This window comes from Pipra filicauda, unplaced genomic scaffold (genome assembly GCF_003945595.2).
Source record: "Pipra filicauda isolate LSUMZ 115617 unplaced genomic scaffold, ASM394559v2 scaffold528_size357041_pilon, whole genome shotgun sequence".
Lineage (NCBI taxonomy): Eukaryota > Metazoa > Chordata > Aves > Passeriformes > Pipridae > Pipra > Pipra filicauda.
In genome coordinates this window covers 171,173-183,300 of record NW_024104674.1, presented here as the reverse complement: position 1 = coordinate 183,300, position 12,128 = coordinate 171,173, and the positions used below count along the sequence as shown (strand labels likewise).

At 43.5% G+C, this 12,128-nt stretch overlaps 1 protein-coding gene across 1 annotated transcript; it reads right to left on the bottom strand.

Annotated features, from left to right (window-relative positions):
* Window positions 1–697: 697 nt before the first annotated feature.
* LOC114001960 (aldo-keto reductase family 1 member B1-like) lies at window positions 698–10,465 on the bottom strand. Its single transcript, XM_027747552.2, has 10 exons — window positions 10,357–10,465; window positions 9,911–10,078; window positions 9,267–9,383; window positions 7,858–7,935; window positions 7,334–7,456; window positions 3,825–3,931; window positions 3,595–3,676; window positions 2,990–3,073; window positions 2,059–2,141; window positions 698–1,317 (listed from the first exon to the last, which is right to left on the bottom strand). Exons 1-10 carry the CDS (start codon window positions 10,420–10,422, stop codon window positions 1,275–1,277), a joined length of 951 nt encoding a protein of 316 aa, XP_027603353.1. The 5' UTR covers window positions 10,423–10,465; the 3' UTR covers window positions 698–1,274.
* Between the last annotated feature and the right edge of the window lie 1,663 nt (window positions 10,466–12,128).

The window sequence follows — 12,128 nt, the reverse complement described above, 5'->3', positions numbered from 1 at the left end:
AAATACATTTTGTGAATAGTCTGAAGCAGCTCTCACACAGAAACAACTTTAAAGCCACTACCTACAAGTATTATGAAAATCATAAAGAGCCCTCAGGGACAAACACACTTCACATAGCAAAAAAAACCCAAACAAACAACCAGTATAAGTGTATTTTTCTGTGCTCCCAGAACAAAGCAATAATTTTCCAATTTGCAAGATCATGATACAGAATTTTCTTAGAAACCCATTTCTACTATATTTGCCAATGGTACCTTGTGCAAGCACAGAATTCCTTCCTGTACTATGTGCTGCCTACCAGAGAGGGCAAGGCTTCTACTGCTTATTAAAACAATCCCATGGGTTGCTGTATAGGCTTCAAGTCTTCAATGGACTAAGTTTTCTACTAGCCAAAGTATACTATCACTTCAGTAAAAAATATAAACTGAATTAGGCATTAGTGTATTAGTGGTCAGACACACCAAAACAGCTCTGTTTAAAGAGATGCTCAAACAGACTCATTGGTCACAAGTTCATCACACTCAGGTGTTCTACATGTACCAGCAGACAGTTGTCATACACAGGAAGTTAACACTGACACCAGATGATTTTGTGAGGGATAATTTTCCTTGCTTTCATGTAATCTCTAGAGACAGCTGATATAACCCAGCTACTCCGGCATTACTATCACTTGAGCATTGCTGAAATAACCATCTCATTACACACAGTAATGAAGCTATTTTATTATAAGCAGAATCAGCATTTATATCACCAAGAAACCAGGACCTGTACACTTTTCGAAGAGCTACCCCTGTAGAAACTGCTGTACTTCAAAATCAACTTGTACTTCCAACTAGAGAAAAAAGTATGGATTGTTACAAAGAAACAAAACCAAACCCAAAAGTAATCAGAAAAAAGCAGACCTCATTATGTAACATCTGCCAATATCCTGGTCCTTTCAGAAAACAATAGGCACTAGCTCCGATTCACAGAATTCCAAAATAAAAGTGATTGTTTTTTCAAGCTTGCTCAATATTCTCTGCTTACCAATTCTAGACATGCTGTTTTGGCAAAGACAATCTACTAGTCCACACAGTATGCTCTTCAGAACCATTTTAGCATTTCCTTCTTCCAAAAAAAAGAAAACAGCACAAAGTCACTGAGTACATATACTGCATCAGGAAAAACATTAGGGGTGTGGAAGGGTGTCTGATGCAGTGAAAAAGCTACATAGACAACTCAAAGGCAACAGTAGAAGCATATCTGAGAACTTGGAGAAAGGCAGGAAACCATCTTCAGTATTCCGCGTTGAAAGGGTAGTCCTTGAGATTTTTGCACCTGGAGGAAATCAAAAAGCAAAGATTATCTCATGCCTGAAAGACATTATATGCAGCTGTAACCACTTCAAAGAACCACCACGGGGGAGAGATGAACCCTATAAAAGCAGAGCAAGTTCCTCTGTTTTCCTTGGTGACACTGTGTTTGCAAACAAAAAGATTTTGAGTGCCTTCTGTAGTTTGGGCTCCAAGCACCTCAGGTGATGTGACCTAGGTGCTTTGCAGACAACTAACTCAGGATTTTGCTGTTTACTGACAGAAGATCTTTTTTTGCAGCCTTCCAACAAAGATTTCCTATTTGGCTCTAGGTTTTCAAGTTTTAAATCCTCCTGTTGCTTCCTGAGTGTTCGTCCACTTTCTCAACTCCTGAACAACATACAGGTTTTGTAACATGCTTAGGGGTCATGGCATAAAGACAAAATACCACAAGCAAAGTTAATCAAGAATTTAAACCTGCATCATGCTCATTTCTCCAATATGAATAAGAAGCTTCCTGTTGCAATTCCAGCTACTAAAAGCTTCTTGGAGACTGAACTGAAAAACGAGGTTTGGTCTATGCTCACCATGTTTTGGTTCATAAAATGAACACTGAAAAATCTTACTCTGGAAAGTTATTTTGAGGATGACCCCTTTGGAAACTGAGTTTGCATATTGTGAATTTAAATTAAGCCTACTATCTATAACTTCATATACTGAACTGTGTGATAACTTGACAGTTTCTTTTCTTTAAGCTGTTACTTACATCATCATTGAACAGGCTCTCCAGTTTCTATTAAAGCTGAGAATAGTTGCCATCTCCTCTTTAGTCAATTCAAAGTCAAACACCTAATAAGAGAAAAAGTTGAAAATGACCTCTTTGACAAATCAGTGCTTGTAAGAAAAAAAAAACAGAACAAACAAACAAAACACACAAACAAACAAAAAAATCACAATATTAAAGAACAAGTCCACAGTGTACAGTGCTTGTTAGAAAAAGTGACTGTTTCATGAAGAGAAAGGAAAGAGTCAGCTCTCTGGATTTCTGAGACACCTCTGGAGGGAGGTGAGCAGGGAGAAGCAAGAATTAAAAAAAAAAAAAAAAAATAATCAAGCTGCAGTCACATGCACCGGTTACTTTAAGAAGTTTGGAGAGCACTGAAGTGTTGCACAATGCCTCCATCTGTGAAAGATGCATCCTTCTGTCCTATTCCAGAGAAACAGCTGCAAGACTTCAATATTCCACTGAATGCAACTACGCGTTCGGAAGCAAAATCCTAATACTGGTTTCAGTCCAAGATCACTGAATCAAAAGCAGCAACATAGCCCTGCTATCCATGAACTATTTTCTTAACAATGCTTGCTCTACAGAAGTCTTTTGTGGTGTGCTGCTGCATTCAGTCCCCAAACAAGCTGTCAGATGACTCATTCACATGACACAGAACAGGAAGCATCACATAATGTGACTGCTCCGATCACCAGGACAGCGTTTCCAAAAGCTTTGTTCACCCCTGCTCTCCAACTGTAATCTTAAATTCCGTCCTCATTAGACAGCAGGTAAACACATGGACAGAAAAAGCCCAGCCCTCCTGTTAAAGTATCAGTTGGGAAGGGTGAGAAAGGATCTGTGTTTGCTCTGCAGGGAGAAGCTGTGCTCTCCCTGAAGGGCAGCACCCAGCTCACTCCTAATCCCTCACCTGGAAGTTCTCCACGATGCGCTGTGGTGTGACAGACTTGGGAATCACAATCACATTTCTCTGGATGTGGAACCGAATGAGAACCTGCAAGAGGCACATCACTGCGTCAGAGAGAGGAGGGTTCTTGTTCTAGGCAAGCAGAACCTGTTCCAGCAGTCATTTGATGTAAACAGTACAATTCAGCAGAATTAACCCATTACTTGGAGCTGCATTTCAGATCATACCTGCATTCTAAGCAGCACCTTCTGAAGTGCAAATAGAGAAGTAGTGGAGCCCCACACTTTCTCCTCTGCCATGCAGTTTAGCAATACTCAGTTCCTTTCCTTCCCACCAAGACTTTTAGTAGGCTATTCAAGTGTTCACTTCTCTGCAACAGGACTTGAGATGGGAAGGCTGAAGCACAGCAACAATTGAAGATGGCTCAACTTTCTTGTGATGGTCAGAGTGCCTTTGCAAGCGTGCACTGAAGGCCTCACAGTAAACACACCTGCATTGCTACTTAACACCACGGGTGACAGGGAAGGAAAAACCACCCTGTCCTTTACATTGTCATTAACTGTCCTTTATGCTGTGCTACAGGAAGTGGTACTCTGGCACCTACTCACCTGTGCTGGGGTTTTGTTGTGCTTGGCTGCAATCTCTTTGATCTTGGGGTCATCCAGAAGGGAAGGATCCTCTGGTTTAGCCCTGCATAAAGGAAAGAAGATGAATGCCAAGAAATCTCCATAGATCCAACCTAGCAGAGATCTGTATCTGAATGAACCATTAATGCTGCACAAGTAGTCTCACTGCTTCAAGCATAATCCACATTAGCTTCCTTCCAAAGCAATCTTACCATGGTCTGTCAGGAGAGCCAAGGGGACTATACGCTGTCACAGAAATCCCTTTGGATTGGCAGTACTTAATCAGCTTCTCCTGGGTAAGGTATGGATGACATTCAACCTGACAACACAGAAGTATAGAGATTGACAGTGACTTAACTGCTTTAACATGTTCCAGGGATTCGTTTTTAATCAAAGGTTAATTCTTGTTTTACCTTGGAGTTTTTAAACAGTTTTATGCAGCCTTTGTTTTCTGTATGCCACCACCCCTTTTCTACTATCTGTAGTTCTCCTTGCAATGAAGGGTTCAAGGACTGTAGAAAAACTCCTTATAACTTTGCTGATGCAGATTATCTCCAACATATACAGGAGAACGGTAAAATCACAGCAACAGGATTACAGACCAGGAAGTATAAAGTTCTCTTTTCATCCTTAATTAAACATAATAAGCCATAATATTTTTTTTTTTTACAGCTACCATATTAACTTCAATGATAGTATTGTTTAATTTGGTTTTGTTTGCTGTTTCAATACTCACCACTGAACACCTCCAGTCTGCAAATGGTCAGAACGGCTACCTGCTACAGATTTTAGACCTTCAACCCACTGTCCATTACAGACTTTTTATAAATGCATGGGTACTTCACATGAATTTCCACAAGAATAACTACACAACAGAACAGATTCCTTAACAGTGGATCTGTGTTCTGACAAGTGAATGCACAGATATGCAGTATGGAACAGAAACTACTCATGTGTCAGGAGGCAGTGAGTGAACATGAATATTCGATACTTTGCATAGAGGGACTTTCAGGATAGTTTCACACCAGGGAGTACTACTTTTCTTTCAGCAGACAACATCAAGAACCGTTTTGATGACGCTGCCATTCGAGACTCCTGCAGCTGCACTCTGAGGGAGGTCCCTAGAAATTTGTGCTGCTGGCAGGTGAAAGGAGAGAGTGCAAAACATAGGATCAGTTTACAGCCCCAAGCACTTTATTTGTGGCTCTAGCTGCTTGGTGTTATCAGAAGCCTGCATGCCTGTTTTCCTTCTGAGACATGCTGGAATATTAAACAGAACGTGTAGCTCAGTTTTTGGGACAGGTTTATTTAGCTTCAGCAGCTCCAGAAAGACAGCTACTCAAGAGTATTCAATAGGCAGAATTTATATGACATAAGTAAGGCAAAGTCATCCTTACTGGAACTCACACTGAAAAACTTCTGAGCTAGTATTACATTTGAACCAGGATGAAAAGCCTATGATGTCCATTTAAACAACCATCTTAAGATATTGCAATCCACACTGTGTGTGTGTAATTTAGAGTCAGATTTCCTTACTGAATTAAGTACCAGTATCATTGTAATGTAATTACTACCTTGCCAAAATAATTTCTCACTACAAATGAAACTAAACACACATCCTGATTGCACTAAAATTAAGAATGGGAATGACATGAAGATAGTAGATTACATGTGAAATATCTGCACAGAGAAAGTGTTTTCAAGGAAGCACTATCACTACTAGGCCAACTGTTAAGTGTTAATAACAGACAAGCTTTCAGGCTTGCAAGCATTTTTTTTTCCAGAAGCAATAAATCATGAAGGACACAGACCAAAGATCTCTTGCTCTGGGCTAAACTTGCTTATAGTAATCAGAGCTTGAGAACATTTACAAGTGGGAGAGATCCAAGGTTAACAACTTACGTGCAAGAGACAAGGGTAATTATTATGCAGTGATAGTATCAATGAAGTGTGGCAGAGGTTGAAAAGTATCATAAAACTTACAGTAATTTTCTAAAAGTGCATTGGGACTGATAATGAAAAGACACATTAGAGAATCATTCCTTTTGCTCATCAGAACATTTCAGTTTTATGTTGAATAGACTTCCAGAGAACACTCCTATTAAGCTTTCTGAAAAAAAGGTGTTAAACCCCCTTTTCAGTACACATGTTCAAGCTGCCACAATAAATTACCCAGTTCTAGCAATGAGGTATCAATAACTGAGACTGCAGTCCTTCAAACACCACAGTAATCAAGGTCAAGACTAGTTAGACCTCACAGGAGTCTATCCTGGGACCTGTCCTCTTTAACAACCTGTGCCATGCTACAGTCGTGTCAAACTTGAAGGCAACACCAAACTGGGGAATGACCAGTCAATACACACGAGGGCATTTCAGAGGGACCCACTCAGGCAGGAAGAACACGCAAATAAAAACCTCAAGGAATTCATTACGGCTGCACATGAAGACCTGCAGCTGGGAAGGAACAGCCCAAAGCCATGCACCTGGGAAATAAAAGCCTCCTGGCAAGAACACAGGCTGGAGCCTGACTGCCTGCAAAGCAAGTATGCTAGAAACAACCTGGGGGCCATATTAGGCTGAGCTGGACATGAGCCAGCAGGGAGCCCTGGCAGCAGGAACACAGACAGTAAATTGTGCAAAGTCATCATCTGTCTCTACTCACACTTGTCAGACTAACTTCATAATACTGTATCCAGTTTTCCCCCCATTCCCAACCCCCCTCAGTAGAAGAAAGACTGACAGACTGCCACGAATTGAGCAGAGGAACACCAGGATGGCTAAGGGCTGGAGAACCTGCCGTCCTGAGGAAGGCTGAGTGAGCTGGGTTTGTTCTGCCTGGAGAAGGGAAGGGCTCCAGGCCTCCTAGCAGCAGCTTTCAGTACCTAAAAGAAGGTCATCCAAAGACAAGCCAAGCTCTTCAGTGCTGTGTGGAGGAAGGCATGAGACACAAGCTGAAACAAGAGAGGTTGACACTGGATATAGGAAAACTCCCACCCTCCACCATACAACCAAGGCAGGGGATCAGGCAGCAGAGCACACTTCCTAGGGAAGCTGTGCATCTCCATCCCTGCCGTTTTTCAAGATGGATAAAGGTCTGGACAACCTGGTCTGATCTCACAGCTGATGCTCCTCTGAGCTGTGAATTAGAGCAGATTATCTCCCAAGGTCTTCTGCTGTCTGAATTTTCCAAGATTTTATTCAAGTGTTGCTTATGTACCTGGACACTTCTACTCTGTGGTCTACCTTGCAACTAGATTTCCTCCTTCCTCCTAACCCTCATTAAGTCTGTGAGGGGTCTATAAAGCATGTTCTTGATCAATTCTCTCAGTCATCAGCAACAGGAACTGGCCTCTCCACAGATGAGTTATGAAGAGGTCATCCAATTCCCTATACATACACCAAGTTTTAAGCTGTGTCAATGAAGTTTTTAGACTTCATCTGAGTTCCCTCTGCTTCAACATCTACAGAAAGCAATTCTGGAGCCGCTCATTGTCAGATTTCCAGGCAGCAGTGCAGAAAATGGACAGAAAAACCACCTTGTACATCCACAAGCAGTTGGAGGGTGGGATTGAAAGAATATGCTGTGTATACTCCATTATCTCTTACTATAACCTTATTTCAAAACAAGATGTTAGTCATTCTTAAAAAAAAACCAAGAAATCACCATACAACAAAAAACACCACCATCCAAACATTTGCTTGCTGTCACTTTGCAGCTTACCTGGTTAGTTGCAGGCTTGTATTTCAGTCCTGGCTTGTTCAAGATTCTTTCAATCTGCTCATGGTTGAAGTTGGAGATTCCAATGGCTTTTACCAGACCAGCATCCACCAGCTCTTCCATTGCCTAACAGAAAGAAACAAGATCAGCCTCTAGCACACAAGGCAGGGCCTGAAGAACACATTCTGCCTGATATGGCTTTGTTTCCTTCATGAGAAGCCTGAAATAAGTGTTCAGATTTTCAGAGTTCAAGTTTGAAGAAAAAATCACCTGGAGCACTCTTGTATTTGTGCCTTGTCTCCTCTGTCACCAATGCTCAAAAGACTCATTCTTTGAGATTGGGGATATTCACAGCAAGTTAGAAGTTGCAAGTAATGAAATTATAGAGAACAAACCACTGTTGTACCAGTGAGCCCTTACAAGTAGATCTAAATACAAGAGACAGTTTAGACTGCTGAAGGTAATGAAAACATGGTAGAGACTGCTAAGACCAGAACACATTATTTTCATGCTGCAGCTAAACTTACCTCCCATGTCTGTAGAATATCTGTGTTGCTGGGGATAACCATGCCTTTGTCATCTGTGGGGAACAGCTCCTCTCCTGCCTGTCAGTGAGGGAGAAAATGCTTGAAACACTCTTTATTTATTATTGGGAGGCTGGGTTAACACCAGCTGAAGAACATACCACAGATTTGTACTGTAGGACAAGTAATACTTATTATTATACTAATTTATTAGATACTAATAGTCACTATCTACGGTCTCCAGTCTTTTTGTTTGTTTTTGCATGGTATTATGGCCTTTTTTTCTTTTTGCTAGCAATCAACCCAGTAAGGACAGGTACTTGTGGTGGACACTGTGCCCCGTGGCTCATCAAAATCAAAATGACAAAACTTAAGTCTCCTCAACTTGTACTACAGAAAGTAGGACTATAGCCAGTTTACAAAAATACACAGTTCGTATCTGGGTGTATTGAAGTGTTTTATTGGAATGCAAAATCAGGACCCACTTAGGACCTGGAATATGTTCAGCTTATACTGGACCAGATCTGCTGACAGGTCTCTTTCACGGGAAGACTCGGTGTTTAACTTGCTGGCACAGAGAATGTTAGAGCAGCCTGTGTCCCAGTTAGGACTACATGCCAAGTATCAACTTCATTCAAAACAGTTATTTTCCACTGATACATTATTACGCAACAACATATTTTCACTGTGATAGTTCTCTCCACATGAAACTCATTTTAAAAATACAGATGCCATGGAGAACAGTTATGCCAGAAGCAAGAAGCATAAAGAAGATTTTGACCAAGTTCTAACTGAAAGACTAACCTTGGACAAATTCAAACTGCAACAGCAGTTCCTTTGCATGCAGTCAGTAAAAGAGTTAGGAAGTAAAAAGTTCAAATTTTTGAAATCCAAGGTCTGTGAAACACTAAGGCTTCTATAGCAAAGGTTAGTTCAACCTGTACTGTCTTAAAAGACTTAGTGATTAAAGACAGAAACAATCTCTTATTATGTGACTCCGTAACATGCAGAGGAAAGAACTTCTGTCAGATAGCAAAGTACAGCACAAAGAAGGAACCACACCATTATCAGCTGAGCATACTTTGGACTCATAAAAGGCAACACAGGCAATAATCAAAAGGAGAGAGATATAACTTCTCCTTGCAGCAGGGAAACCCACCCCTACTTCAAGGTCTACCTCTTCCATGATCAAAAGGGTAGCAGGTGATAGGCAAGCATAAACCTTGGTAAGGTAAGGATCAACAGCCTGGTTCACGTGGCCACAGTAAAGCTGAGCAGCAGAGTAGTGCTGGCACACAGCAGACACGTGATGATCTGTAACAGCTGGAGCAATCACTAGTCTATAAAGCCATATAGCTGTTCTAAACTGCCAATCACAACAGACAAAGCCAAGGGTATTGCTGTTACTGTACCTTCAAACCAAGAGGCCAGTGGATGAGGTAGAGATCCAGGTAATCCAGTTTTAGAGCAGTGAGAGTCTTCTGGCAGGCTCCCTTCACCAAAGACTTCTCATGAAACGTGCACCACAGCTAGAAACAAAACGCCAAGACACACTATAACCTCCTGGGTTAAATCTCTCAGAACCCTTCTGTACTGTTCAGGAGAGTGCCTGTCCTGTTCAGAAAGTGATGTGAAACTGGGTCATCCTACAGCTCTTCAAAGAGGGTTTGCTCTGTGAGCAGGACTGGCCTGTGATACTGGACAATATGTGCTGTGGCAGCACACTGCATAATGTCCTGGTACACAGCAGAAGTAGTCTTGTTTCGTTCATTAAGACTTAAATTAAAAAACACCTACTATAAGGTCAGATACTGGATGAAAAAGGACAGCATAACTTCATGCCAGGAAAAGTTGAAAGCATCACCTACATTTGTGACACATACTCTGCATAATTCTCCATACAGGATGAGGTAAAGTAAGAACCTTGTCTCAGGAATGGTCTAAATGATGTTCTGAATACCGCATCCCAGAGCGGGAAAGTAAAGAACTCGGAGGTTACTTAGGAAAAAAAAAAAAAAAAGGTGTCTCCTGGTATCCTATATCACCAGATCCATACCTTACTGACGACAAAGAGGTCCTCTCGTTTCACAACACCTTCTTTGATTTTTTTCTGGATCCCTTCCCCAACTTCGTTTTCATTTTGGTACACATAGGCACAGTCCAAGTGACGGTATCCAGCGTCGATAGCAGCCATCACCGCAGCTGTTACTTTCCCCGGTTCGGACTGAAAAAAAAAAAAGTGACGGCACAAAAAAAAAAACCAAAACAAAACCAAACTCCAGTCAACGTATTACCGAAAGGCTTTCTCACAGCAAGATAAAATTACGAAAGCCGCCCCATCCAAAGCAACCTCCGATTAAAATGAAGCAAAGCAGGGAGCCCTGGCGGCCCGGCCGGGGTCACGACAGCGCCCGCAAGGTCCGGGCCGCGCTCCGGCCGCGCTCCTTTCCCTCCCATCGCCCCCCACCCACCCCCGCCGCCGGCAAAGGAGAGCCCCGGTACCTTCCATGTGCCCAGCCCCAGAATGGGCATCTTGGCCCCGGTATTGAGCTGCACAGAGGTGGCCATGGCCGCGCCGACAACACTACGCCACCCCCGCGCGTTCAAACGCGATTAATATGGGCCGGCCCGGCCCGCCCCGCCCCGGCGCGGCCCTGTCGGGGCGGGGCCGGAACCGAGCCCGGGGGCGCAGGGACGGGGCGGTGGCGGAGGAGGAGGGGGGATGTGAGGGGGGATATGTGTGCGGGCCGCCGCACCGCATCACCTCGGTCCTTCGGAGTCACATCCCCGGGATGGGGATGATAGAGGGGACACGACATAAGAGCTGTCGCCCTAAGAGGTGTTAGCGGGCTGTGTGCCTCAGCAAAAGGAAGGGCTAAGCCCTTAGCTGCCGCAGGGATGGTGGTCCCCCTTATCGATGTTTTATGGCCCTGTGTGCTGATAACAGCGAAATGACAGGAGAAAACTCGGATTTATCTGGCTTGTGAGAGCCAGGAGAACCTGTTCTTTGCTCCAAGTGGGACAAATGCAGCTTCCAGTGTGAACTGTGGCTTAGCAGTGTAGAATCATAGAATCAGCTGGGTTGGAAGGGACCTCAGAGATCATCAAGTCCAACCCTTGATCCACAAGATTTAGCCAGCCTGCTAAATCTTATCTACTGTGTCCTTGATAACATGGGCAACTGTTTCTTTACACTGAGCTGGCAAGGAGGAACTGTGCAGGGGAGGAGGGATTTTGTTGCCTTTTTGGGTTTTTCATTTTGGTTTTTTTTTTCTTTGTTTGTTTATGCACGTGTGAGATGTTGAACTGAAACAGGATGTGTAGTATCACGAGTTTTCAGTTTGTTTTTCTGACTTTGCATTTAGTTACTGTAATTTCACCACAATTTGTGACTTTGGAGACACAGCAGTATTTTGCATCTGAGAACGGGACCCAAAATAATGGAAGTGGGTATGTCCTTGTGGAGGTAGTTTTTACCAGAGACCCAGTGGCCTGCAGAAAAAGCACAAAGTAGGGAGGTGACAGAGTTGCAAGGTGCAATCAATCTCTACTCCTGAGGGAGAAAGAGAGCTGTGAGGGTCTGCAGCTTCAGAGGTACCAACATACACAGGCATAGCTTAAACCAGGGTTTGGAGGTGAGAGCATGTGGGTTTCAAGCTTGAATCCCTGGGAAATGGAGTCTTTAAATGGGAGGTTTATTTTGCTCAATGGGGGGCTCCAGTTCAATCTCCAGGTGCCAGGAGGCAGATCTGAGGGGCTTGGCCAGCCCTGACCGTAGAAGACCTCAGCCTGTTTTTTACTCTGAACTCAAATCAATCTAGGAGCATATCTTGGTGGATCTCCCATCTTCTCAGAGCTGATGAGGCTTTTTGTCTTCACACTAGTATTTGTTCTTTAATCCCACCTGCTTAAATAATAAGCCCTGACCGTAGGCAAGGATGAGCAAGTGCTCCTACTATCCACCAGTGGTGGTTACTGTGTGGAAAGGGTGGGTTTATCCCCTCAGGGGAAACCTGGACAGGAGGAAACCATGAACTGCCCCAGGCTGGTCAGAACCAGTTCTGGATGACTATGAAGCCGGTGCTGCCATCTGGTGTGACTGAGCTCCAGCAGATGGGAAGCACCTGTGTGTGTGCATCCCCAGTCCCCCTGGCAGGTGAGAAGGAGGGCAGCACCTCACCCCAAAGGGGCCAAGTTGCTGAGGGGCCTGCAGGCTGGGTCACCCCTGCCAGGCAGGGCAGCAGCAGCCCTGGGGCCAGCAGCCCACCCACCCA

Excerpts from the sequence above, each read along its gene's own strand:
- LOC114001960 (XM_027747552.2), bottom strand. The coding sequence starts at position 10,422 with ATGGCCACCTCTGTGCAGCTCAATACCGGGGCCAAGATGCCCATTCTG. Across the intron at positions 7,936-9,266 it reads ACTGGCCTCTTGGTTTGAAG|GCAGGAGAGGAGCTGTTCCC; the intron begins GTACAGTAACAG and ends CCTCACTGACAG. Across the intron at positions 3,677-3,824 it reads GGCTCTCCTGACAGACCATG|GGCTAAACCAGAGGATCCTT; the intron begins GTAAGATTGCTT and ends TCCTTTATGCAG.